The sequence below is a fragment of the Letharia columbiana genome (genome assembly GCF_014066305.1).
Source record: "Letharia columbiana isolate WasteWater2 chromosome Unknown Sc0000035_s1, whole genome shotgun sequence".
In the NCBI taxonomy this organism is placed as follows: Eukaryota; Fungi; Ascomycota; class Lecanoromycetes; order Lecanorales; family Parmeliaceae; genus Letharia; species Letharia columbiana.
The window spans coordinates 376,327-404,321 of record NW_023501079.1 but is presented as its reverse complement, the minus strand read 5'-3'; the positions used below and the strand labels follow the sequence as shown (position 1 = coordinate 404,321).

General features: G+C 45.8%; 6 protein-coding genes across 6 annotated transcripts; 2 read left to right on the top strand and 4 right to left on the bottom strand.

Annotated features, from left to right (window-relative positions):
* Positions 1-10: 10 nt before the first annotated feature.
* Positions 11-3,995, bottom strand: HO173_008920 (uncharacterized protein; the record flags this gene model as incomplete). Its single annotated transcript, XM_037310816.1, has 2 exons — positions 11-1,043; positions 1,123-3,995. 2 exons carry the CDS (start codon positions 3,993-3,995, stop codon positions 11-13), a joined length of 3,906 nt encoding a protein of 1,301 aa, XP_037162380.1.
* Positions 3,996-4,829: 834 nt separating this feature from the next.
* HO173_008919 (uncharacterized protein) lies at positions 4,830-5,740 on the top strand (the record flags this gene model as incomplete). The annotated part of the gene is made up of 4 exons (XM_037310815.1): positions 4,830-4,932; positions 5,003-5,019; positions 5,091-5,580; positions 5,673-5,740. The coding sequence occupies 4 exons, from the start codon at positions 4,830-4,832 to the stop codon at positions 5,738-5,740; spliced, it is 678 nt and encodes a 225-aa protein (XP_037162379.1).
* Positions 5,741-7,936: 2,196 nt separating this feature from the next.
* Positions 7,937-11,422, bottom strand: HO173_008918 (uncharacterized protein; the record flags this gene model as incomplete). The annotated part of the gene is made up of 3 exons (XM_037310814.1): positions 7,937-10,048; positions 10,097-10,871; positions 10,920-11,422. 3 exons carry the CDS (start codon positions 11,420-11,422, stop codon positions 7,937-7,939), a joined length of 3,390 nt encoding a protein of 1,129 aa, XP_037162378.1.
* A 1,130-nt stretch (positions 11,423-12,552) lies between these two features.
* On the bottom strand, positions 12,553-13,143 carry HO173_008917 (uncharacterized protein; the record flags this gene model as incomplete). The annotated part of the gene is made up of 1 exon (XM_037310813.1): positions 12,553-13,143. One exon carries the CDS (start codon positions 13,141-13,143, stop codon positions 12,553-12,555), a length of 591 nt encoding a protein of 196 aa, XP_037162377.1.
* A 9,403-nt stretch (positions 13,144-22,546) lies between these two features.
* HO173_008916 (uncharacterized protein) lies at positions 22,547-24,135 on the top strand (the record flags this gene model as incomplete). Its single annotated transcript, XM_037310812.1, has 3 exons — positions 22,547-22,945; positions 22,995-23,080; positions 23,136-24,135. The coding sequence occupies 3 exons, from the start codon at positions 22,547-22,549 to the stop codon at positions 24,133-24,135; spliced, it is 1,485 nt and encodes a 494-aa protein (XP_037162376.1).
* Positions 24,136-25,474: 1,339 nt separating this feature from the next.
* Positions 25,475-27,572, bottom strand: HO173_008915 (uncharacterized protein; the record flags this gene model as incomplete). Its single annotated transcript, XM_037310811.1, has 4 exons — positions 25,475-26,369; positions 26,423-26,643; positions 26,693-27,187; positions 27,237-27,572. The coding sequence occupies 4 exons, from the start codon at positions 27,570-27,572 to the stop codon at positions 25,475-25,477; spliced, it is 1,947 nt and encodes a 648-aa protein (XP_037162375.1).
* Positions 27,573-27,995: the final 423 nt, after the last annotated feature.

Below are 27,995 nucleotides of genomic sequence, written 5' to 3'. Positions count from 1 at the left end.
GGAGAAGGACTTATTGTACAGCTCCCATCTTCTCCACCGCCGGCTCCGTCATCTCCACTCCCTCCATCGCGTCCTCCCCACCCTTGCTCTTTTCTTCCTTCTCCCTCTTCTCCTTCTCCCATCTCGCCTTGTTTTCCTGCTTCTTCGTCGCAGCCTTCATCTGACCCTTTCTCGCCTTCTCCGCCTTCTCCCCCTTTGTCCTCTTCTCCGTGTTACCCCCTTTACCTGATTGCTCTTTCTTAAGCACATCATTCTCGTCGTCTGAAAAAAATTCTTTCGCAGCTCTACTATCCTTCCCTTCCTCTACGATCCCTTTATACAGTTCCCGCAGTGCAGGTGTAAATTTTTCGAGATGTATTATATCCCCAACTTTGACACGCATGTAGTCGAATGCGACACAGATTTTCATGTCGTTGAGTTGTTGGCGCTGAGTGGGATTGATGTTCGAGGCAGTTATTTGGGCCAGGGCGTTGGGGGCGGATGCTGACCGCAGACCTAGTGCACTGGGGTGTGGGGGGTCCTGTGTTTGCGGTTGAGGCTCGGTATGAGCTTGTGATGGCTTCTCATCTAAACTGTCTAAGATGTTGTCGATCGTAGCTTGGGGTCTGACTGGGTGGCTTGACTCCTCAACGGGCTGATCCATACCCGCCGACGGATCCTCGACATCTTCTGCATCTTCCAACTTGACTCTACGAGTGTCCAGACTACTGATACTGGGAATATTCTGATACCGCTGACTGAAATGGGTCAAAATCACTCTCCGCGCTCCCATCGCAACGCCAACGCCGATGGCCTCGCTGGCGGTACTATGCTTCTTGGCTATCGCATCGCTTTTGAGCTCGTCATCGAAGGTTGATTCGTGCAAAAGGACAGTAGAGTGCTTTCCAATCTCCGTAAAAGCTCTTGAGGGACGGCAATCGCCGCTGTAGGAGAACTTGAAGCCAGTGGGGAAGGTGAGGGAGACGGCCTGGGAGCCGTAACAGTGGGAGACGCCACAACTGACCAGATTGGAGAGGCCAGTAGCTCTGCGAATAGCGGATTTACTGTACATCACATGTCAACCAATATTTCCTTGCAGGAGCGAGGAAGCCTGAAGAAGAACAGGTGGCAGGTTAGACATACACCTTGGGGTCTTTCGAGACCTGGAATCCAACATCGGTGCCATTCCACTCAAGGCTGCAAATATCGATAGCTCGGGTGTTGATGGGATACGAGACCAGCGGCACAAGTTGGTCATATCCAAAATCTTCGACAGACGAGTATTCTTCCAACCATCTCTTCATATTTTCGTGTCCAACAACAAAAAGCCGCTTGCCGTCCTCCAGAAGCTTGGCTGGATTTAGCATTTCCATTATCGTTGGCCTTCGGCGCTTCACCTCGTCCTTGCCATGGACTTCTTCGTACCAAGCCTTGATTACAGAAGTCAACCCAAGATGATGGTCAGCATGTAGATGGCTGATCCATATAAGCTTAAGATCCCGTAAGAGCTCCGCGAGTTGAGGCGCTGTGTACATCCGTTTCAGCTGTCCAAGCGTGTTCTCGCCACAATCCATCAAATACGATCCGCAGCCAGGCACTCGTAAGAGAGTGGCAGAGACATTGCGATGCTGAGACGGCAATGCTGAGCCAGTACCCAAGCATGTGATCTCAGCATCGGGGCTAGGGAGGTTCTGACTGAGTGTTTCCGCCTGAACCGCAGGCGAACTGATCTCTTGCCTGGCAACCTTTGATAGCTTAAGGGCATAATGAGAGGTCTCCCGCACAACAAGTGCTGTGTTGAGGATAGGCACCACTGCTTCCTTTGAGATACTAAAGTTGGGTTCAAGCTGTAATTTAAGACCCCTCCTAGCGGGTTGACAAAACTTGGATAACGCTTGGACCGACGTCCCTTTAGCATCGGACGGTTTGCTCGACGTTGGTGGGACAGCATTGCTATGCACTGGTACGGCATATCGTGCAGGGTCGATTTGGTTGTGCCGGATGGCCATGGACGCTGCTGAAGTCATGGAAAGGTAGTCTGGGCATTGTTCAGGAGATGAGATAATATGCTGGATTCCTGAATGCCCCTCGATGAATTTGAGCAGTGTCTGGTCTTCTACGACACCTGGGCCGAGAATCCAGATCACTGCCACAACACCGCGCATAACCTTCTCAGCCCTCCACTCTGCTCTGTGGACAAGATCATGGACGTATTCTCTGGATGGCAGGTCGACCACCGCAATGCCAGATCCCTCTTTGCTGGGTTCTAAGACCATGTCGGGTGTGACGGTGACACCATCGCTTGACTGCACCGAAGAGCCTGACGTGAGGGCTGCCCATAAAGGTCCTGGCGGTACATTCCTTTCTTCAGCAGCAGCAGGCCTGAATCTCCCCCTCATTTTATGGTTTCGAATAATGTATGACATTGCGGTCGAAGACCGTTTTGTGGGAGGGAGTTGATCAATCAGAGCCCCAGGCCAGGCTTGGCGGACCAACACGTTGATGTCTGGCACAGGGGCGGTACCATCAGGCCTTGGACCTTCATACCTCGTCAACTCTTTCGTCACTCGGTCTCGAACGAGCAGCGATGCCGGCATCTTAACTTCTCGTAGTGGCATCTCAATCAGGTTGTCATTACTCCATGCCGAGGAGAACATCTGTGAGACAGCAAATTCCCGAGTCCGTTGATTCTGTTCTTCCCGGCCCTCTGGCGGTATTGGGTGGACAGACCACTGGTCCAAGGCCTCTTTATCGATAGGACGTTCCCCTGTCATGAATTCACCCAGGCTCCGTTTCCGAGGCGAATCTGGCTTTGGGCCCTCATTGATCTCGGAGACACTTGACGGGATAATTGGCATGGCCCATACTTGGATTCTGCGGTCGGACCAGGTGGGTTTCCAATCTCGCTCCGCAGCGTTCACTACGTCTTGCTCTCCAATGTGTTCAAAAACTTTGATCGGCGTGCCCTTTCTGAAGATGAATGATCTGGCGGTAGCGAGCGTGTGAGTAAGATTGGGTCCGCCGTGAAGTCTCAATGTTGGGTCTTCCTCCACCAGTTGAGTGCTTGGCGGCGTAGGGGTCGCCCAAGTTGGACTGGTATCTGGCTTCGGATCAAGTTTTTTCTTCCTTCTTCGACGTTCTTCCTCTTCTGTCTTTCTCTTATAAATCTCGAGCTTCAACCTGGCCGTTTCCGCCTTCGATAGAGCGCTTGCCTTTGCGGCATCCGCAAGGGTCAAAATCATTCCCAGCAAACCTCCGTTCGACTGCCATTCCGTCCTCCCAGTGAGGATTATGTCTTTAGTACTAGACACCCGCGTTCCCATCTGCAGACTGGCTCGTTGTAGACCTTCATGCACATTTCCGATGATGTATCGTTTATCGTCGAAGTGTAGGAACAGAGCCGTGCCAGGGGTGTCGGACGTAGGCGTTGTGATGAATTGGATGTAGGAGTGCATTTTGTTATCAGAAACAAGATGTCTTCTTCGATAATGTTCAGGGCTGAAAGCCGGGTTTAGGATTGTCCAACCACTTTCCAGAACCTTTGATGCCTTCCGCTTTTCCTCCTTTTCCTCTTTCTTGACTTTAAAGGATGCGGAGCTCTTGGCAACGGATTTAACGGTAATAGCAGGGTGCTTGTCGGTATGATGGTGTTCAGCGTCGAGGTTTGGCGCTAATTTGGATGGAGCTAGGGGTTCAGAGGACTCTTCAACGGAACCTGGAGCTTCTTGGGGCAAAGCAGGTAAGAGCTCGTGTGTCTCCTGGCCAAGAGCAGCTCTGTCCATGAGTTTGGTCGAGGGCAGCGGCTCGCATTGGTTGCTCTTACTGATGTCAACAGTGCTTGGTTTTGGCAAGACTTGGTGGTAGCGTAGGAGCGTTTTCTTCTTCCTCCTGGCGGACAGGCTCGGCGATGTGGACCGACTTCTTGATAGGAAGAGCAGAGGTTGGTAGAGAGAGAAGATGGGCTTAAGTGGAAGGATAGCACTCGTGGAAACGGCGCGTCCAGGGACATGTCGCATCAGGTGGGGACGGAGATGGCTTTATATCCTCCTTCCGTCTTGGATGGTATCGTTATGAGTCATTGATGTAAGACTTCCGCTCTCGATGTCGCTGTTTTAGAGAATTAGCTAGACTTGACCAGGCAGTGGGTAGACAGCAAGCAACAGCGATGCAAGCAAGCAAAAATCATACCATGAGAGGCTCCTCTATTGACGCGAGATGGATAACTTAGTGGAACTTCTTTACCTTATTAATTTTGCCTGACGGGAGATGGAGAAGATCGACTTAGTCATCCGGGCCGAAGCCGAAGGGTCTCAAACCCTTTTGAGTTAGCAGAACTTCTTCGTAATTTGTTTCCTTCTCGACGCTTCCTACTTTATTTTCGAGCTGCTTCCTCTTCTTTCTTTTGAGAGCAGGGTTTCTTTTTCGGAAGGGCGCATATGAATAACACAGCACCCATGTTCAAATTCGAAATTAGCTAAGAATTGAAAATTGAAAGGGAAAGGGAAATGGGAAAAGGCCCTGTGCTCAAGCATTCTAAGATTAGTCTTCCTGTCTCTGAGCCAGAAATGTAGTCTAGCAGGCACGCCATGGGCGCAATAACATCACACTCGTGCTCTTACGCATCTTCTCCTACACCAATTGGCTTCTTCTTCAATCCTCCCCCTGTACCCCTGAGGGTGAGTACTTCCTGTATCTCGTTGCTTCCCCGCTTTCAGACCTTCCTGTACTCTACCCTCTTCGCTCTTGCCGCATCACATACAAAACACCTTCGAAGATTGGTACTCTACCCTCTTTGCTCTTGCCTCATCACATACTGTTGTACAAATCACCTTCGACGATTGCTGTGCAAGATGCGTTCCATAATCTTGATAACCCTCTGCCTTCTATCCCTGTCATTCGGTCAGAATTGTGGTCCTCAGTATGGAAATCAAACGTGTGCACCAGGAGATTGCTGTATGCTGACAACGCTCTTCCCTCGAGTGCCAACATCTTCGGGAAATTGCTGACGAATATCTGTGCACAGGTAGCGATCATGGCTGGGTAAGCAATCTAATGCCTTCCAAACCGTCCATAGACAGCCACGGCAGTGCCTAACTTCTCCTCTGCTGTAGTGTGACACCGGTCCTGCCTGGTGCGATCCGACAACCTGTCAAAAGCAATTTTCCGGCCCTGGATCTAGCTGTGCATCCCTAGCCACTCCAGCATACTTCGCTTCCTCGACATCATCCTCTCTCCCCTCAGCATTGGTGGCTCCTCCCTCCTACGTCTCGACAGTCCCAAACATCGACGTCTGCGGTCACGCCGTAGGCGGCGTCTCTTGTCCGGGCGCTGGCGTGCCTCCTGATCCCAACGAGCCAGGATACTACTACCGCTGCTGCAGTTCCGGTGGTCATTGCGGCCCAAAGAACAACATCGAGAGCCAAGATCTCTACTGCGGCGCCGACACCTGCCAGGTCGGATTCGGCGACTGCGCGACCAACCGTACGGCACCGCCTCTGCCTTCCGGTCCTCCAACAACGGCGGGCATGGGCCTGACGTGCGGACCGATTGTGAATGCTAAGTGCGGGGACGGGCTGTGTTGCAGCGGGAGCAACTACTGTGGTAAGTCAATCATTCAGTCGCTGCGTGACGGGCCACGAGCGCGCCCGCATGCACCCAAGGCACATGAGGCTAATCATGGGTTGTCGAACTAGGTAGCACGGTGGATTTCTGTGGAGCGGCGAATTGGTGCCAGCCGCTCTGGGGCAATTGCAGTGACTGAAAATGGCCCAGGTAAGGTCAGCGGACGGTCTAGTCTCGAACTCGATGCGACAAAAATAATCATGGTGCTAAAAGTGTTTCTTGCCTCACATACGCTTTATGTACAGGACTTTTGTATCTAACACGTACACTATTATAATACGGCCAAACAACTCCCATCTGCTCCTTTGATTCTGCGCCAACCTTGACGCATTGCTATGTGATTACACGCTTGGTAGGTCACGAGGCTCGAGGGAAGATTGGGAGGAAGGGAGTTGGGAAGACTTTTTAGCGACGAACTAGCTCAAGTGATGGATACGCAAAGAAAATCCCCCCAGTGGGAGTAAAGAAGAGAAACAACCCAATGATTCAGCGTCGTAGAGAGCGCTCAAATGACAAAGCAGACAAAGAAGAAAAATACGAATCTACATCATAAGAACGACAACCCAAACCAAAACCCCCCAACGAGGCCCATTCACACAAAACACCTCCAACAAGCCTCGTCACTCACCGAAAGTCGACGAAAAAGAGCCCAGTAGCTAGCAAAACACAAGAACTCACACACCCATCCGACAACCATCCCCTTCCCACCTGCCCACCCGGCCAACAAAACGCACCCGGAAACCCTCGCCGCCGCGAATACTCACACGGGCGCCCTTCCCACTCCCGCTCCACGCACCCTCCTCCTCCCGCCCCCTCTCCGTGCACGCCCTCGCACCAACCCACCCCCACCGCCTTCACCGCCGCCCCGATGAAACGAGCGAGCCCCTTGACGGCAGGCATCGCGCAAGAGCTCGACGGAGGGGGATCAGGAGCGTGGATGGGTGGAAGGGCGTAGGGATAGCGTTGGCGTGAGCGAGGTGTGGGTTGGTGAAGGCGTATTGCAGGGGGAAGGGGGCGAGGGTCAGTCCGCTCCCTCGTTAGAAGCAGCCTAGGTACGTCGTCGAACAGGGAGTCCTTTGCAGTTTGCGGAGGCGCTGTGGATTTTGCTTCCCCGTGGTGATGTCATCCGCGACGGACACGTTCCCATCACAGCCGTCCCGTCATGCTGGACAATGCGAGCCGGGGCCGGGGAGCTCGGGTTGAGAGAGAGAGAGAGAGAGAGAGAGAGCGCATCCATCCGGGGCCAACTTCTTCCTCAGACTCGTCCGAGGAGCTTGCCTCACTCTTGCTCTCTTAGTCTGGCGACTCTAGACTCAGATAAGGTAAACTAGTCGACCAGTCGCTCACGCACAGCCATCCATCCATCCATCCATCCATCCATCCATCCACCCATCCATTCCAACAGGAGCCTCCTCTCCAACCAATCACCCCCCGCCCCCCGTCCCATCCCGTCCCATCCTCCTTGGCCGACCTTTTCCGCAAACCGTTGACCCTATTCGGACGTTGGCGGCGAAGGTGGTCTCCTGTTCGGGAGTCGAAGATTGGGGCTGTGAAGGGGAGCGGCTGGGATGAGAGGGTGTGGGATTCGATGCCTTGTTGAAAGTCTTGATGGATGGATGGATGGATGGATGGATGGATGGATGGATGGATGAGATAGGGGCAGAAAAGACGTTACGGGCTCCGAGTCGCGGTGTGGAGTGGATAGTTCAGACGTTGCGTGCAGGGTTTGGATTCAGTGGAATGAGAACGTGGGTTAGGTATTCGACCGTGAGCTGATTGATGGAAGATTCAATGGCGGATGTGGTCGCGCGGGAGGTGAGTGATTATTTCGAACAGAGTGCTCAGGGTATGGATGGGTAGGCATGAGGTGAGAGGGTTGGTCGGGTATACATGTGGGATGATAGTTTGTCGAGGTGGTAGGAACAGACATCCGTGACGGAGCGGTGAGTTTTGCAATTGTAACGTTGTGCGATCAACTGCAGGCTTCCAGATTTCGCAGCGACCGCATGAATCATCTTCTCATACTCACGACTTTTGAGAGCTTGACAGGAATGGTTTCGGCTATTGTGCTCTACTTTGCTGTGCCATGCTATGAAATGAATCTGACGAGGGGAAGGGTATCCCAGAACATGACCATCAATCATGCTTTCCACATCGTGCGTGAGTCAGCTCGTAGAGATCATGCCATGAGGCCGCGCTATATGAGCTTAGACCATGCTATGCCAACCGCCAGATGTGCTAATCGTATATGCACCGTTCATACCCAAGCCAATGTTGACATTCAACGAGTCTGGTATACTATCAGAATCGTCAAGCTCACAACGAAATATGCTGCTCATCGGCCGCCACTGTAATCAGCTTTATAAGTCTTGACACCACCCGCTTTCATCAGCTCCCTCAGGGCCATGGTAGCGTACTGGCTGGAGCCAAGTTGCAGCTTCAGAATGACAGCGATCTTGTAGTCGCGGTAAGCACCGCCGGGGAGACTAACGCCGCCCTGCTCCATGTCCTCGCTTTCTTGAGATGCGGTCTTGATCCTGGTCAGGTTTCTGGTGTCATTGCTGTTGGGAGCGTCACTGTTGCCCTGCTCCATCTTGGAGACGTCGTCCTCCTGCGCGGGTCCGCTCTTTTGCTTAGTATCAGTCAAAGATCCAGCAGCGGTGTCCTGATGTGCGTGATTGTCTTGTTCACGTCTGGGAACTCCATTCCTCTGCGGTCTTGGTCCCAGCCCTAGGCGATCTAAATCTGTCAAGACAAACTGCTCGTCCTCGTTCTTGTAGGTCTTGATCTCAAACGAGAAGTCCTTGCCCGGGCGAGCGAGGACTTTGCGATAGCTCCCGCTCAGGCTGATGTCCTTCCACTGTCTTCGCATGTCATACGGATCCAAGCCACCGCCTCTCTCGCTGGCCATGAATTCCTCGTAGAACTTCCCGATCCCGTTTGAAGGGTAGATTATGTCGAAGCCCGGAGTTGGTAAGACGATATCGAAGATGTTATACTTCCCACTTTCGGCTTCCTCCTGAGTCAAGGCTCGAGCGCGCTCAAAGACGTCGTCCGGGTTAGTTGCACGATCGTCAGTAGCAGGAAGCACGATGGCTTCCCCATCAACGTCAACATCTTCGCCTTTGGTGACACCTTCACTTTTGTCGGCATGGTCGTCGACGAGCACGAGATCGCCCTCGACTACAGACGAGCCGAAACGCTTCCAGCGTTCCGAGGCGACTGTATTCCAGACCAGAGACTGATAAGCGTGGACGTACATGAGGCGCAGATTTCGCGATATTGTCTGGAGAGCTCCTAGGTAGTCTTCGCGATGGTCCGACTTGCCTGTAAGGTGACGAATGATACTTAATTCGGCTGAATACCTGCGTGGCAGTTCGAGAAGGGCTTGACCGTTTCTGTTCGTGGTCCTGTAAGAATGCAGTGCATGCGCACGAGCTCTATCGTCCATTGAGACCTTGTCCGTGTTCCCGGATACGGGGTTTTGGGCGGCGGCCAGGGAAGCTGGACTGTAGTCGAGAATGGCGTCGACGGCACCTTTGAAATCACCTTGGAGCATCTTGAGGCCCACGATTTCGGTGCCGATAGAGAAGGTGCCGAAGCGCTGCAGACCGTAGTAGTTGACAAAGCCCCTTTCGCTCAGATTTTTGATTGCTTCGCTAACAATCGCCTGAGCTCCTTCGAGAATGAGTTTGGATTCCAGCGGGACAGGGTCATGGAAATCGCAATCCCGTAAGGTTATAACAAACTCGTTGCCAGTCAACTCGCCAAGCTGTAACGGATGCGGTCGGTATTCAAAGTTCCCAATATGTGCGTTTCTTAACGTCCGGCCAGCTGCGATCATGGCGTTGACAGATACACGATCTACACTGACTCGTTGAACGGTGACTGCACGTCGATCCTTGGTTCCTGCGAACTGGAAAGACCTAGGATTCATCCGTACTTGCTTTGACAACCATGAGATCCCCTCCATGGTGTCCTTGTTTTCCTTGTAAAGAGAAAAATGTAGATACTGGCCGCCGAGGTCTTCCCAACTGGGTTTGCCTTTGGCACCACTAGAAGCTTGCGTACTTGAACGATCATCATTGCGTCGACCGTTGGCTCGAGCACTGCCTCGGGTATTTCCTCGGTGGTTGCCACGGTCGTTATTTCGCGGATTGGTATTCATAGGGGTTCTAGCGTAAAAAGTGGGGTTCGCAGCCATCGCTGTGATCATCATGGCGCCATCATTGTCGGTCATTGTTTCAAGTCGAGAATTGAACATTCTTCTGATGTCTTGATGTATATTAGTGCGTATCTGGCGATCGATGACTCCTGACGTGACCATGCCATAGTCCCTTGTTTTGCGATTTGGCGAATCGACAATGCGGTCGTACAGAGCGATTATCTTGTCAACGACATCGGAACTGAAGTAGGATAGCAGAGTATTCTTGTCCTCGGGCTGAAGCTGTATCAAGGTCAGTAAGACATCACGTTGAGTTGCTTGACTACTAACTTGAAAGCTGCTACTGGGCGCACTGCCAGCAAAAGCTTGCCATGATGCTTGGGTGCTCGCTTTTGGCACTTGCTCTGAAGTCGGCTGATTAGGTTCGGGCACATCTGCAGTCTCTTCTGGCTTGATGTCTTCCATCTTGGTAAAGTCCTCCCGCCGCACTCCGGCCGCTGCATCCTCTTCGGCCTTGCGCTTCTTGGTCTCGTCCTCTTTTCCCTTGTCGAACTCTACCCACCCTTGACTTGTTTGCCTAATGTGTACCTTCTCTTTCCGACGAGACGGCTTCTCTTGTTTCGGCTCTGGCTTATTGCCATCTAGGTCTTGCATACTTAGAGGAACAGAAGGTGCTGGAGGCGGAATGCGCTTGTGTGGTGAGATTTTCTCGTGATCGTCAACAGGAGGAGCAGGTGCTAGCTCATATTTATTGAAGTCTTGCATACTCTGGGGTATGGCCTGCGGTGCTTCGGTCATTGATAGATCCTCTTTGAGCTTGGTGGTAGGCTGCTCTGGTTTGAAAGTGTCTGGATGTGGAATGGTTTGCTTCTTGTCGTTGGATTTAGGTGTAGGCGCTGGCCCAGGTCGCTCTTGCTCGGTGTTAGCTTGTGTCGCGATGATTGCTGGAATCTCTGTTTTGCGCTTCATAGTATCCGCTGATGATACCTGGCCGGAATTTTTCGACGGCCCGGTGTTTGTGGATGGCTTCCGAGGAGCTTTGAGATTGTCGAGGTGGACAACTTCACCAGAAGGCAGGATCTCGTTGACGAGGAAGTCGGTGTATCTATCTAGGTTAGATAGGTAATCAATGGTAGCGATCGAGAAGTCGTACCTCTTCTTCAGAATGCCACTGAAGCCAAGCAGATCAGGACTGACAAACTCGGTAATGCCGCAGGCAGCCTCCTTGCTGTAGTGATCATCTAGCGCATTCGCTGCATCCGTCATTGCTGATAGTGATTCCGACACGTTCGTAATCTGTTTGCTGAGCAAATCGCCTGGGGCTTCTGAGTGGTCGTGCGACTCCTCTACCTGGTATTCTGGCGTAGCAATTGGGCGTTCGGAGTTGCGGGCAGCTTTTAGAGTATTTAGTGTAGTAGGTGTTTCGGATGAGGTAGGCAATTCCGCAGAGCTTATGATGGTCGGTTTGCTGAGCTGATCGTTTGTCGTAGCTAGGTGATCGTAAGGAATGCCTGCCATGACCAGTGGAATTGATGGTGCTTCCGTGACGGTATCTGCGACTTCCGCGTGGAAGGCAGGCTCTTCAAGCTTTAGCTTCTTGCGAGGCGAGGTAGGAAGCTCTGGCTCATCCATTGTAGGTGAGTGAGTGCGCTTCATATGGTTGATGTGAGCGGCACCTTGACCTCATCCCACCAAATGCAGTCGCAAATTCACTCACCTACCAGGTAGTGGTTCAAGCGAACAGCGGGTGACAGAGGTGAGAATTTTAGCGTGGCACTAAGGATCTTCTTGCATATTGTAGTACCGTATAACCCTCTGTCCGAGACCCTTCGTTTTCCCACTCATACTTACCTTATGAGGAGCTGGGCCATCAAGAAGGCCTTCGCTCATGATTTGAGCCCTGCATTGCACATGGCGGAGGCAAAAGTCATTGAGTTGCCTTCGGGTACCTCATTCGCGCAATTTTTGATGCTCTTCCTAATTTTCATTTTAGAGACGCTTTCTTTTCATCAATCTCGTCGCTTTATGCGTTGATTTGGAGAAGAGACCTTAGTCGTAGTCCGACTATTCGCTCCGCTCATAGTAGTCCTCAACTCAAAGACGCACTAGTCTCAAAGACGCGAAAATCTATTATTCCTTTCTAATTCTATATAGATCTTATTCTATAATTTAAATTCTAATAAATACGTCTTAATATATATATACTAGCTTTTATAGATTATAATCTAGCTTTTAGATATAAGTCTTAATAGTCTTATTAATCTTTTCTTACTAAATTTCCTTAGCCCAAATAGCTCGCTTTAAAGTCTTCTCCGCCTTTTCTATAACTATTTCTTCTATTATAATTAGAGATTTATATATTTAATCTATTAATATCTATTTTCTCTTCTAAATAATTATCTTAGAAAGTATCTTATATACTCGCTTAACTACGATCTCTTTATAAATAGTCTTAATATCTCGTGTTAAGGAATAGTTCTTAATATCATAATATTGGTGTGGTGTAAAGTTATTCTATTAATCTATGTGGTCTGCAGGCACATATGTGCGGAGGAGGCGCGCTAAGGCCTAATTGGTACTAGTGGCCCTATGTGAAGGATTCTCCGTAACAAGTGCCCACAAAAAACAGAGAAAGGCCATGTCCTCATGGCAAGAAGTATGCATGCATGATTTTTCGAATGCCGGAAAGAAATGGAGACACCGTGCCAATTAGTGGTGTGAATCCCATGAAATCTCCTGCCGCAGTGAAAACCTTTGAATAATGAAATGACTGTCAGAGCAAGACATCAGACGGTTTCAATTCGTCCAAATATGTATTGTCTGATGTCCTCCTGCAGAGGCCCAATTGGCTGTGATCGACGCAGTAGATCCTTCTCTTGTGTGCTCATTGCAGTGATGTACCATAATGTGATATTGCCCAGGCATGTGGAGATAGTAGGCCAAATCGTAGTGGTGTTCTCCGCTTGCTGAGTGATGATTTGACGCGGGATCGTGGAGAGCTGAGCCATGTCTTTGACGATGGTGGCCTTGTTGCCGCTTGGTTTCTCCGCAGTGTTCTCCGCAGTGTTCTCCGCAATTGCCTGTAGTGTTTCCTCCTCTTGTTCAACTGGGTGCTCTGGCTGAGTGATCGACTGAGTGACTGGCTGAGTAGCTGGCTGAGTGGCTGACTGAGTGACTGGCTGAGTGACTGGCTGAGTGGCTTGCTGACGAAACTCATTGCGTAGTTGATTCATTTCAGTCCTTAGCATGCCCATTTCAGTTCTTATTTCAGTTCTGAATATGGCCATTTCAGTTCTTAGTATGCCTTGAAATAGAGCCATTATGCCCTGAAGCTGATCGTTCGAGATGCCGGGGATGAGTGGGCTGGAAGTAGACATAGTGATGGCCTATTGAAAGGTTCACTTGCTTGTGTGCTTGCGTGTAGTGACTCTGCGTGACGGGCTGAGTGCTGATAGATGAGCGATGGGGGTAGTGTTGACTGCTTGCGTGTAGTGACTCTGCGTGACGGGCTGAGTGCTGATAGGTGAGCGATATGGATGTTGAGGTAGGTAGAGGCGTAGCGTGACTGGCCAGCACTATGGATGAGCGAATAAAATCAATAGACTCCTGTTGAGTGATCTTCAGGTGTTGCTACCATTTGTTAAGGAATAGTTCTTAATATCATAATATTGGTGTGGTGTAAAGTTATTCTATTAATCTATGTGGTCTGCAGGCACATATGTGCGGAGGAGGCGCGCTAAGGCCTAATTGGTACTAGTGGCCCTATGTGAAGGATTCTCCGTAACATCTCGCTCGATAATTTATCTCAAGTAGTTATTAATAATAGATTCTTTTTATAAATCGAGTTAATAGCTATTATATACTTTTTAGAATAATAAAAGTCTAAGTAGTAAGTAATTCTTTAAATCATTAATCGTATTTAATAACGTCTTCGACTTTATAAGAAATTCTAATAAGTATAAGAGATATAGACTCGTTTAGAGTTATAGCGCAGGTGCTAGATTTCTAATTTTTCGAGTATTACTTTAGAATTATAAAATATAAAATTAGTCTTTTAAAAGATCGAATATATAATACTAGACGTAAAGGTTTAAGTTCTTATTTAATTAAATACTACGAGAAAGTTAAGTTTATTAAAGTCGCTACTCTTAAAACGTATAGCTAAATCTATAGTCTTCGTATAATAATATTTAAATGATTAAAAGTATTCTATATCTAATAACTATATAATATATATAGAATATAAGAGAAGTATAAATAAGTCGATCTTTAATTGCTAGATAAATATATGAAATTTATAGATATAATAAGATTCGAAGTCGTTTAGAATTAAGACTCTCTATTCTCTTACTTAACGATAATAAGAAAATATATTAAAATATAGTAGCTAGTTATATACTAGTCGATTATTTAAATATCTAGTAAATAAAACGACTAATATAGTATTCGAAGATAAGTCGTTTTTATTCTATTTATATAGAATATAAATATTTTTTAAAATTACGAATAAAGGTATACTTTAATCTACGACGCTAATATATTCTATAAATATAATTAGTATATATAAAAGAATAAGGTAGGGCTGAGCTTGAAAACCTTGAATTTGTATGTGTAGTTAATTATAAATTTAGGGTTATTACGCTCTTTAGTTAGACCGGCTGAGTTAGCCCGCTAGCCCTCTTAAGCTCCCTTATTAAAAATTTGTGTGTAGAAGTTTTACACTTTGAAGTACTCAGCTTGCGATATATATAGTTACTTTATAATTCCTTAAATTGTAGAGCTCGCTTTGCGCTTTCTAACGCTGTAAAAATTATGAAGTTTGGCCTATTATTGGTGGAGCGAAGTAGTATTTAAATATAGTTACACGAAACGCGTCCGGGATCGGATAATCCTTCCACCTGTTTGTTTGTGTAACTATTATTCTTCTATCATTCTATCAATTCTATCAATTCCACCAATATGAACACAATCATCCTCGATACCCCTCGCGGAAACGTTACTAAACGCTTCAGGCACGTACACCCCTTTTACCCGCCTCTTAGAGCCCCTACTAACGCCTCCAGCCAGGCCACCCCTCGGCGAATCCGCTACTGCTGGCAATCGAGGCCGCAAGCGAGCCCAACTACCTACTACTGCTCATCAACGCGTTGAAAGGCTCTTTAAAAGAGCCCGAACGAATACGTCCTCCCCTACATACTCCTCCCAAGCCAGCGGTAGTGCCTTCCAACCCAGCGATGCTACCTCCCAAGACGCGTCTTCCTCCTCTACCCGTTCTTCATCACCCTATTTTAAAGCCTCTCAACGCGTGTTAGATCCTAAACATCGTCAAGAAGAAGCTCCTAAACGAGAGGAAGATACTATCGAAGACCCTCTATTACGAGACCTACCACCAGACTTCTTTAACAACGATTTCGACAGCCCACGTCCTTCCAGCCCACCTTTCAGCCCTTATTTGGGTCCTACTCAGCCTCCAGCAAGGCTTGCCAGCTACACCGCGCGTCACCCATATACCATAGAGCCTATACGACATGATTTGGGTCTTATAAACCAGATTTACGACCACTGCGGTGCGGCGTTATAGAAAGATGAGATAACCAAGTGATGCTGCGACAGCGGAAAGACTGAAGTCGATACACCTAAAATAGACGAGATAGACGATATAGAATAAGGCCATAAGGGCGTCGAAACGAGCACAAACGATCCAATTAATCCCAGCGAGTATACCATTAATTAAATCCTCCACTCTTTGACGCCAGGGACCTCGAATCTTACTAATAATAACAAAGAATTCCGCCGTTACAGCGTTTAATATAATAATACGATCTTTATAACCTCATAGCAGATTACTATTAATTATTCGGTCGCCCCGTACATATACAAAATCTAGGGAGCAATTACTACTTATATACCTACCCTAGCGCCTCCAGAGAGCGAAAAATCGGTCTTTAGTCAAATCTATATTATAAATAGTATTTAAGATTAGTCCATAATACGGTATAACTTTCTTCCGACCGCGTTTCCTATACTAACTTTACTAGACATAACTACTATAATCGTATTAATTAAACGCTTTATCGCAAAATAGCTATAAATCTTAAAAGTATTAATTTCTATATTAACGCCCTCAAATCGATATCTAAAAGGCTAAAGGCCAATTCAAATATACGGGGCTATAAGCTACTTTATAAGAACTTACGGTATTATAATCCACGCACCTACAATCGTTTTACTTTAGATAAAGTCGCTATCGCCTAAGAGGGTAATATCGATAACCCACTAGACATATCTAAGGCTAGGGATATATTAATAGAGGCTCGAAGTAATAAGAGATTTAGTATTTCATATTAGCATCCAGCCTACATACTCTTACGCTATTCTTTTATCTTCCCATTCGACGAATAGTCATAGTATAATAATATACTCAATATAGGTATTATATTGGGTAGGAGCCTTCTTACTCAGCGAAGCAAAAACGGCGAAGCCGTTTTATGAGTTAGAGGAATTATCGAATAAGGTGGTTCTATACGAGTGACGCTTATCTCATATTATAGATCTATTCCATTTATTCCTTCTATTCTATCGATCACTAATATTTTATAGATATATAATATAGAGTCGTCCCGGCAAATTTAACCGCCTTCTTTACTGCGATCGACTACTATAATATTTCATCTACGATACCTATATAACTATCGAAAGTAATAAACTTTATTAACTAAAGGTAAATTAGAAGACTATTCAGATCGATATCTATTAAGTAGTTATCGATGCTTACGTCGGTAGAGTTATTATAGGTGATTAGGCTGGTAAATAATGTATTATTCTTCCTTTCTTTTATTAAAAAGGCCTATAATTTATAAAATAACTCTATTAGAATACTATTACCCTATCCATCAAGTTTAGCCAACCGAACCTCTTTATAACTTTCACCTATAACTCAAAATAAATCGAGATTATCAAAAATCTTCTATTCGGCGAACGCGCTACTGATCGACTTAATCTGATTACTAGAGTATTTAGACTAAAGCTGAAGGCTCTTATAAACGATATTCTAAAGGGGAAGGTGCTAGATATACTCTTATTCTTCTTACCTCCTATTATAGTATAGTAGCTCTCCTCTATTTCATTTAGTAAAGTAGCCTCTTAGGCGGTATATTAATCAGGCGATTAGTGTAGATTATAGTCCCTAGAGGTACTTCTAGCATAGTTTAATTTATCACACGCCGTAATTCCTATCGGTTAGCCCTACGGTATTGTCTAAATTTTTTTCACCCCCATAAGGGCGAAGTATGGTCGATTGAAATGTCGATTAGCCTTAACCCTAACTGACTTTGCGGGCAATAGGTCGAGTTCCGGCCTATACCTACACCATTAAATTTTAAAAACGAGGCCTACCGCATATCTATATCCTTATCATTTTACACCCTAAAGACCGATTCTTTAGCGCCGCTGAGGTAGACGTCGCTGTTAATACTGAGATTCCTAATTAAAATCTATTTCTTAATCTCTATACGATCGTTATTAGGTATATACTCTATAGGAACTGCAGCCAATATACTATTAGTAGAATAGATACTATTCTACCTTACTGGGACTTAGATAAGAACGTATATAGTAAGTAGTTTCCGAAGAACTTCAGCGACCATACCGTCTTTAAATCAGACTTCGAGTACCCCATATACCGTCGGCGTAGGCCTACTAAGATATTAGATGATGAATTTAAGTAGAATTGCTAGATAATACTCTATAGTTTTTATTTATCGACTAAGTATAACGCTCACATCAATATAGAGATCTACGCCAACGTTAAAGCCTATAAATATATCTTTAAGTATGTTCATAAGAATAGCGATTAAATTAATCTTTAGATAGAGCGTAAAGGTAATATAGATTAAGACGATATAGGGTTAAACTAGATAAACGAGATTTAAGAGTATTAAGATATACGATAAATAAGCTCTACGAAAGCCTATTAAAGGATTTTTAGCTTTAAATTATATAATTATAATCCTTCTATTAAACGATTGTTTATCTATCTTTCGAATTAATAGAATATAATATTTAATAACGATAATAACCTATCCCATATAATCGATATAGAATATAAACGCCAGATTAAGCTAACAGCCTTCTTCCAACTAAATTAACGGCGTCGGCAGGGAAGATAAATAGAAGACCTCTTCTATACCGATCTATTAATATAATATATCTAAAAAAAGAATAAGCGAGGTATATTCGAATAAAGTTCATATTAGAGGCGTAGGGGTATTATTAAAAGGATATACTACATTAATCCGAACGCTAGAAAGCTCTTCTATCTACGGTATCTTCTTCTAAATATATCGAATCTTGTATTCTTCGAAGACTTACGCACGGTAGACGATAATATTCTTTCTTTCTACTATAATACCTATATAATAAAAGGCTTACTTTACGATAACGTTGAATGAAATTAAGTATTGAATGAAGTAGCGGCCTAATAGGGAGGATACGCCTTACGGGGTCTCTTTATAATGATTCTACTGTAATGTAAGCTTGGTAATCCTCTAGATCTATGAAATAATTATAAATTAAGATATATGAGCAATTTCTTCTTTATTAAATAGAAATACTTCAAGCGTAGCATAATTAGCTTACCGCGCTAATAGTGATATTGAAATATTACGACTTTTTTGATATAATATTTCTTTTTTTATATATCAAAACTTTTCGCGCTAAATATATTTTTCTTAGTAATTTCTTTAATAAGTTAAAAGTACTTTAAGCTGTAGAATAAGAAGATTACCGCGCTAACGATAATTTTAAAACATCGCGACTTTTTTTGGTATAGTGTTCTTTTTTTAGCCACCAAAACTTTTCGCGCTAGGCGTATTTTTCCTTTTTTTACCTATAAATGATTTAATTCTTTATTCGCACTTTGCGTACATTTCTTAACTAACACTTATTATTCTTTATTTAGATTATCTAATAACCTTATTCATATCCTTCAGACTTAGTATTATACTCTTCCTCTATCAGACGATACGCAATATAAACAAGCCGTCGTCGAAGACTTCTACCTTCATTTAATTCAAATCCGCTTAAAGAAAAATAACACCAGCTCTATAAAGGACATCAGCCTTATTACCGGCTTTAATCTATCCGCGATCTAGCGAGACTATAAATAATATTATATTAATAATTAGAATCGACTTCTACGCGAAGCACGTAGCTATCGAATTAATATCTAAGATTAGATATAGACAAGTTTTAATAATAATTAAATTACTATAACTGACGCTATTTAGAACGCGATCTCTTATTCTAATAGTTAACTCTTCTTTCTTAATAACTATAGAGATATTAGTAAGACTATACTTTAGAATATTATATTGCGAAGAGTACGAAATAACTCTAAGATAGCTATTACTATAGTTTTATCTAATATCGCCTCTATTCTCCTTTAAGGTGGCACTATCGCTTATTCTCGCTTTAAGATCTCCCTTAATACTATTACTTAGTTTAATTACAATATATCGATAGAGTCTAATTTAGCTTAGTTATTAAAGGCGACCGAGCTTATTTTCTAGAATAAGATCTCTATATAAAACCGCTACGATATTAAGACCGTTAATCGTATACTCTAAGATATTCGAAAGAACCTTACTTCTTTTAATAGCATAGTCATATACTTCTACGATAACTTCCGTCAAATCCTTCCAATCATTAAGGGTGCTAAGTTAGGTCACATCGCTCGGGCTACGTTAAGGGCGTTCTATCTTTAAAATTATATTTAAATCCTTAGACTAATAGAAAATATAAGGCTTCAAAACTCTAATCTTACTAATTAAGGCCGGACTAATATAAAGGAATTCGCTTAAAGGCTATTAGATATAGGTAATAATACCTCAACAAGCTTCGAAGGATAAGAAGCTATTAATTAGTCTATCGAGTGGCTATTAGATAACTTTATTACTTAGCTGATTAATACTATTTATAGTAACCTTAGCCTATATCGAATAGCTAATTTCTATACATCTAAGGCGATTCTTTACACCCTTAATAAGAATATCGCCTAGTTTAATAGTTAAGTTCTTAATAAATTTCCTAGAGCTAAGATTATTTATAATAGTAGAAATTAAGTTATTAATAAGGAAGATAGCTTTCTTCTATTCACTGAAATAATAAATGCCTTTAAATTAGCCTCGCTTTCACCTTATTATTTGAAGTTAAAATAGAATTATATAGCAATATTGTTAAGGAATTTAGAGTAGCGTATAGATCTATATAATAAGACACGTCTATAAGTTAAATATATTAAGTCTAAGACACTTAATTATTATATTTTTAAAGGCGAATATAACGATAAATGATACTATATACTACGTATCCCTCTAGCTCCGCCTAATTCGAATAATCTATATGCTCCCTTTTGACGCATCTAATTCCTAATTTAATTGGCCTTTAGCATGACGATTAATAAGTTCTAGAGCCAATCATTACAGCAAATCGGCCTATACCTATACCCCGAGGTCTTTACCCATAATCAACTATATATAACCCTAAGCCGAGTTATTAGTAAGGTCGGCCTATCAATTATAGTTCTAGGCGATCTATTAAGAAGATAACTCACTCGGCTAATAAGGTGTATCAAAAATAAGATTATTAAGTAGATACTTCTTCCTCAGATAAGGACGTAATTAGTCAGAGATCTATAATAATAGAAGTAAGTTATTTGCCGTATAGAAAGTAAGTAGAGTCCGATTTAACTTAGGGTTAGGGCTTTTACCTTCTTTATTAATTTCGTAGTGATAGAAGTAGGTTAAAAACGCATAGCAAGCGATTAGAGTTTGATTTATACTTAGGGCTAGGGCTAAAATTCGATTTAACTTAGAAAAATCCAACTTTATTTGACTTAGAAAAATGAAAAATCCAACTTCATGAATTTAATTCATGAGCCTTTACTTATATAATTATAATTATCTAGATCTACGAATTATAGAGACTTACTTTTATTTAAAGTAATAATATAATAAACGATTTTACAGTTAATTCGAAAGCTAGTCTTATTTATATTTCAAATATCTTAATATTATATATCCTTCTCTTTATAGTCTTATCAAAATTTCTTATACGCTACGCGTATACTTTTAATATTATATATATTCTTATACTTAATACTAAAAGATTTTTACTTTTATTTATAATATTTAAGATATTATTTTATAAATTATATAGTTTAATCTTTATTAAGTAATTTAGAGAAATAATATAAATTCGAAGCGATTTTAAGAATATACTTAATAGTATTCTAAATGTAATTTAGTTAAAGTAAATACTCGATATTATTTAGACGATTAATATAGTTATATAGCGACTATTCTTAAGCCGTAATAAGACGTATATAAATAGATATTTAAGTACTTCTAAAAGCTTATCTCCGAAGCCGTCTTTATATTCGTCGCGGTTTAAGATTATAATACTCTACGGCCGCTATAGCGCTATAAAAATAACCGTCCTTATACTTATCAATAGCCTTTTAGACGAGTTCCTCTTACTTAGAATAAGATATAGATATAGTGTGGTGGAATAATGGTGAATTATAATATAGGGTGTCAAATCGCGAAAAAACGCGTCTTTGAGACTAGTGCGTCTTTGAGTTGCGGACTACTATAAGCGGAGCGAATAGTCGGACTACGCTTAGTTCATAACTTCAAATTGGCCTGTTATCCCTGGAGCCTGGATAAGATAGTCGTACTACACGCGTATTTCGTAGCTTGGTGCTAATATAAAGCATTAACCAGGGTGCTGGCTTGAAAACGGCTACGTACCTTTCCCTCAACACCAAGGCATCTAGTTCCCTGGCCTCCTATCCAAATCTTACCGAGGCCTCAGATCATCAGACCCTGTATCAGGCAATCTCTCTTCCACTGCATCTTCCGGACGGACCTTTGATTGCTAAAGTACTGAGGCGATGCAAACCTCACGATATCTTGTGGACGCCTGCGCCGGACGATGCCAATGCGTCTCCGATCTCACGAGAATTCCTACGAACATGGCGTCTATAAGAGATGATGGCACAGCCTTGAATCTCCCAGAAATCCTCTTCTCAATAAACAGCTACCTCTTGCCTCCATCAAGAGCTTCACAAAGAACAAGATCGCGAAGCTTGAATTGAAAGAACCATGCCTACATCAACACCCCAGAACCCAAAAGATCTGCCAAAACCACCCCCACGATACATGAGTCCATCCGGTCCACCGCCGAACATACCTTTACCACCGCTCCCCCCACCCAACCCGCCTAACCCGCCTAACCCGCCTAATCAACCCAATCGATAATGGAAAGGTTGAACTCGGAGTCGGCTCTGGCTGGGCAATAGAGTGCCATGAGAGCGCGGCTTATGCTAAAGCTTCAAGAGTTCTGAGGGATAGGGATCTTTGGCGGAAAACGAAGGCGTAAGATTTGTGGTCTGGGGTCACGGGCTAGGGGCAGGAGACGCAAGAACAACTGATACAACCGAGGTTTGATTTTCTGTTCCATGGTTCCGCGAGGGTCCGAAAGAGCAGGCTTGGGGCAGTTCCACAATGCCCTCGCTTCCAATAAGTTGGTGGCAAGCAGCGTTATTCCAGATAGCCTACAATGACACCTGAGCAATGTTACACAGATCTTCGAGCATCGCACCTTCCTTGTCATGGGACACTTCATGGAATACTTCCCCGCGTCCATATGCACTGACAATGCTCTCTCACATTCACAGCATAGTGTTCCAACACGAAAGCCCGCGGCATACCTCTCACAATGAGACTTTCATCGCGAAAGGGAGCTTCGCTTCGAGAAGAGTTACGTCGACACTCCCACTACATCCGTGACACCCTCGTCCCACGCCTCGCCAAGGAACCCAAGCTAAACCAATCTGACATTGTCTGCCTACAATCCATCTTCAAAACCCTTGATGCAGTCCCAATGACACTGGAGATCCTCCGCTATTGCCGTATCGAAAAAGCGCTAATGCTCATGGCAGCCACAAGGAATGTTTGCTGGCCAATGGATGTACTGGTACATGCAGGAGACTTGATCACAAAATGGGAAAACGAGCTGGGACCGTTGAAATACCTCAGGGCTGATCTCTACGGTCCAGGAGGGAGAATGGAGGGAGTGAGGAAGATGAGCTGGAAAGATGGACGTGTACCGGACGATGTACGGCAAGTCCCAATACACCTGCGTTGTTTGAATAACAATACCACAGGAGTCGAAATCGGCTTGGTCTGTTGAGGGAGCACCGAAGCCATCTCGAGCACACGCCTTCGGTCACCTCGGCTTTGAGGTCGGCGAGTACGTCCTCCCTCACCATTATCCCTATGAAGCCCTTACCTAACATCCTGAACAGCTGGTGGCTCAAGCCTGCAGCTGCGTACCGCGACGGCATCGTCGACGAGACCTCTCACGGCATCACCGCCAACGAAAACGGCGCCTACGCCATCGTCCTGACAGGCAGCTGCGAGATAGACCTCGGGCGAGACGGTGAGATCACATACAAAGCCGCGGTGAGCGATCCCGGGGTGTTCAGGCTCACGAAGACGATGCTGCGCGCAGATCCAGAAGAGAAAGTCGTGCGAGTGCTCAGAAGCTGGAAATTGAGGAGCAAGATTGCGCCAAAGGCTGGATTGAGATATGATGGCCTGCACGTTTCCCGTCCCTCCAAGGGGAGCCCCGCTAATACCAGAGATTGCCACAGCTACCGCATCCTCTCCTTCTCCGTCCATCTCTCTCAACCCAACACCTGGCAAACAGCATTCACCCTCTCCCGCCTCCCAACCCAACTGTCTCTCCTTCACGCCCTCCACATCCCCACCTCGGACCAACTCGACGACTGGAAAGACTACCAGCGACTCAAGCTCGTCGACCGCGGCGAAGATTTTGAAATGCTACGGGATATGCTCGCGCAACGGGGAGGAGCGGGTGAAGAGATGGGAGATGGTGGAGGTCTGAACGATGAAAGACACGGCAGTGTGGACAGTGGATATTTTTCGAAGAGGAGTTCAAAGGCTATCAGTATTGGCGGTGGTGGTAGGAGGGACTCGATCCTCATAGATGAGATGGGGAAGACGGTTAAGGGGGAAGATGACAAGGAAGTCGATGAGGGAGCCGAAGAGGCAGATGACGAGGGAGCGGGTCTGGAAGACCTGGAAGAAATAGAGGAGGAAGAGGAAGAGAACGACGGGAAAGGAAAAGGTCTCAACAGCAACGGCGACGAAGACCGGGCCAAAAATGAGGGCACAGCACGGCCCAATGCCACCCGGACACCGACGCCCGAGCACCTCAGCCACGCCTTCCCACAACCGCGCATCGGCACTCGCTTCGTCTCGCCCCGGAAGCCTGCCGATTGAGGCGATGGTGGCCAGACCGAGACAATCGGGGGCGGGGATATCAGACGCATGGGGGGTGGGATGAGGTAATGATGGGATTAAGGATGGATGGCATGATAGCCCGGATCGTTGGTTGAGGCGGCGTTGTTGGTGTTGGCTTTGAGGGAGTGAGTGAGAGGGAGAGAGAGAGTGGGAGGGAGAGAGTGGGAGGGTCTGTCTTGATATCGCATAGCGCGTTTGTGTTCGATGGAGGTGGAAGGGATTACTTCACAAGAGCACTGTCTATTGATTAGCGTCGAGAGCACATTCTCTTAATTACTTTATCAGAGCACTGTCTATTAAGAGCACATTCCACTAATTACTTCAGAGCACTGCACTGTCTATTATCAGAGTTAAGATCACATTTCACTAACTACTCCATCAGAGCACCGTCAAGATCAGATTCTATTAATTACTTCATCAAGAGCACCGTCTATCAAGAGCAGATTCCATTAATTACTTCATCAGGGCACTGTCTATTGATGAGAGTTAAAAGCACAGTCTCTTAATTACTTCATCAGAGCACTGCACCGTCTATTATCAGAGTTAAGAGTACAATCCATTAACTACTCCATCAAGGCACTGTCTATTAAGAGCACATTCCATTAATTACTTCATCAGAGCACTGTCTATTAATCAGCGTCAAGAGCACATTCCATTGTTTACTTCATCAGAGCACTGTCTATCCACTAATTACTTTATCAGAGTACTGTCTATTAAGAGCACATTCCCCTAACTACTTCGTCAGGAGCACTGTCTATTAATCAGAGTTAAGAGTATAATCCACTAATTACTTCATCAGAGCACTGCACTGTCTATTATCAGAGTTAAGACAGATTCTATTAACTACTTCATCAGAGCACTGCACTGTCTACTAATCAGAGTTAAGATCAGATTCTATTAATTACTTCATCAGAGCACCGTCTATTAATCAGAGTTAAGAGCACATTCTATTAACTACTTCATCAGAGCACTGCACCGTCTATTAATCAGAGTTAAGAGCACATTCTATTGATTACTTCATCAGAGCACCGTCTATTAGTTGACGTTAAGAGCACATTCCATTAATTACTTCATCAGAGCACTGTCTATTAAGAGCACATTCCATTGTTTACTTCATCAGAGCACTGTCTATTATTAATCAGAGTTAAGAGCACAATCCATTCATAAACGCTTTTCTTTCCCATGTGCACAAGCTATCTACCTACCACACTCTGAAGTATCGACCAGAATTCAACGCCACATCATGAGACCCTCCCCCTCTCTCAGAGAAGCAAACCAAACCAAGCCAAGCCAATCGAAGCCCCGACTCCAACAACCTTCACTCCCCAACGACATCGCCACCAATCTCATCTTCGACCCCCGCAGCCGCGACAGCCTCCTCGGTCCCTTTGCTCGGCACCTGCTTGCCGATCTCACCCGCGCCGTACCTAACACACCGCACCGCCATCAGCACCCCGCAGTCCGGAACAATGTAAGGAGGAGGGAAGGAAGGAGCACCAACCAAGAAATGACGGCGATGCCCGCAAAAGCGCTCAGACAGCTGCAGACCAAGGCCACGATGCCCTTGGCCGTGAACCCGGCCGGCAGGGGGCGGGGGGGCTCCGGGGCGCCGGTCAGGTCGAGCGGGTCGACGGTGTTGCCGGCCGCGTTGCCGACGGTGGGGATGTTCTGGGCGGTGCAGACGTCGAGGTGGGAGGGAGGGATGGATAGGGTGGTTTGGAGGAGGGCGGGGGCTTCGATCATGGTGGCGATGAGGCCGGAGGCGAGGTGCCATTCGATGTGGCAGTGGAAGAACCAGATGCGTGCAAGGTCTCGGGTTAGCTGGGGGATTGATAGGAGATGGGAAGGGGCAGGGGAAGGGAGACGTATCAGGATTGTCCGCTCTGAACCTTAGGACGATGTTTCCCATCGGCCGCACCATAAAAGTATCCCGCCTCATTGGCACCGCTGCGAACGTCTCGTTTCCAACGTATTTACCGGCATCTTTGTCTGAGCGTGCGGCGGCTTGGAAAGCGTGGCCGTGGAGATGGAAGGGGTGTTTGCCTGTGTCGTTGTTGTTGAGGATGATCTCTATAACGTCGTTATGCTCTAGGATGTAGGGATTGGAGTTGATGCCATAGATGGTGGCGTTGTTCGCGAGGTCGCCAGCGGAGAGAGCAGTGTAGAGGGTTGGGACTTTGGGGCGGACATAGGTTATATCGTTGAAGAATGCACTAGGAAAGCAAGTCAGTTGCGGTATACCTCGTTGGAACCGGAGAATGCATACTAGTTGGCTCCGTCCCCTAGGTTGTCCATCTTCAGGTCAAGGTTGAAAGAGTAGTCGACTGGGCCGAGGAGCTCTTCACCGTCTGTTGGAATTAGCGTGAAGTCGTCGAACTCGTTGAATGTGTCAAGAAGAGCAGGCGCGGGCAAAGGTGCTGTATCGTCGTAGACGAGCCAGCCAGTGCCGTTTGGATTGAGGGATGCAGGAACCGTGTCGAACAAACTCTTTATGGCAGTCAGTCCTGGGCCCGGTCATAAGCTACTTAATGCTTACCTGATCCATGCTTCCAACGTAGGCGTAGTTGGTAGAGGTATCGTTCTTCATTGTGACGAGAACGCTGTAACGCTGTGCTGCAGTGATATAGATCAAGTCGGCTTCGGCAGCCTCGGTATAGATGCCGTCAACTTCCACGATCGTCATAGTGTGGCCTTCGAACCAGAAGTATTGACCGGCAAAGGCGCCTACGTTGATAATGCGGAACATGTAAGTCTTTCCAGGCTCGATTGGCGTTGTGAGGTTGTAGGTGTCATTCATGAGGGCAGATTTTGGTATTGGCTCAGCCCCCGTTGGGTTGGTCACACTGATAAAACTCTTCATGAGCTTCGGTATTTCGTCGTGATACCAGTCTGACACGGTCAACACCATCTCCTCATCGTACTGCCCCTTGTAAGGAGAATTGGGATCATTGACGATCAACGGTCCACGAAGACCATCAGGATACTGGGCAGTCTCGTGTGAGTGATACCAGTATGTACCTGGCTGATCAATCTTCAGAACAGTTAGCGTTAGCATTCATGGTCGTGTTGGAATGACTTACCGTGAAGTTGTATGTGAACGATCCTCCTGGTTGAATGGGACACTGGCTCACGCCGGTAACACCATCCATTTCCGTAGACCCATTCTGGTAAATACCATGGAAGTGCAGACTCGTGGACTCGTTGCCGAGTTGGTTGAGTACATTGACCACAACGCGGTCTCCCACAGTTGCAGTGATGTATGGTACAGGCCATTGGCCATTGATTCCGATGAGCGGTCGGTTGAGAAGGCCATCAGGGTTGGCGGTGACCCAAGTGATGTTGAAGTCGTATGTGACTGTGGCCGCGTGGGCTAGCCATCCAAAGCAGAGGAGAAGAATGCTAGACGAAGAGAACATGACGAGGTTTGGGATTTGAGGAGCGAGTGGATTCGATGCTCACAGTAGCTGTAGATGCAGAGAGGAAGGCTTGTTAATTACAAGCCGACTCCCAGTGCTCGTGATGTTTTCAAGCCCAAGGTACTATTCGCTCCCTTAACTTCTGCTGCTGATTATCTGCGTTCAAAGATGTTATCAAAAGATCTGATAAGATGGGAATTGTCGATCTGATAATCTTTCGTTAGCGTGGATCCTGAATCCGTATTCGTTACAACGTTCTGACGTGAGAGATGACGATCCTGCTCGAGATTTGAGGGATCGGCGCTCGTGGACGAGCTGGATTGCGCCTTCGGAGCCCGGTAAAGATGACAAATGGCCGTGACCAGGGGATACTGAAGCGGTGAAGCTTTCCTGCCAAAGTGCAGAAGCTCGGAGGTGGTGTGA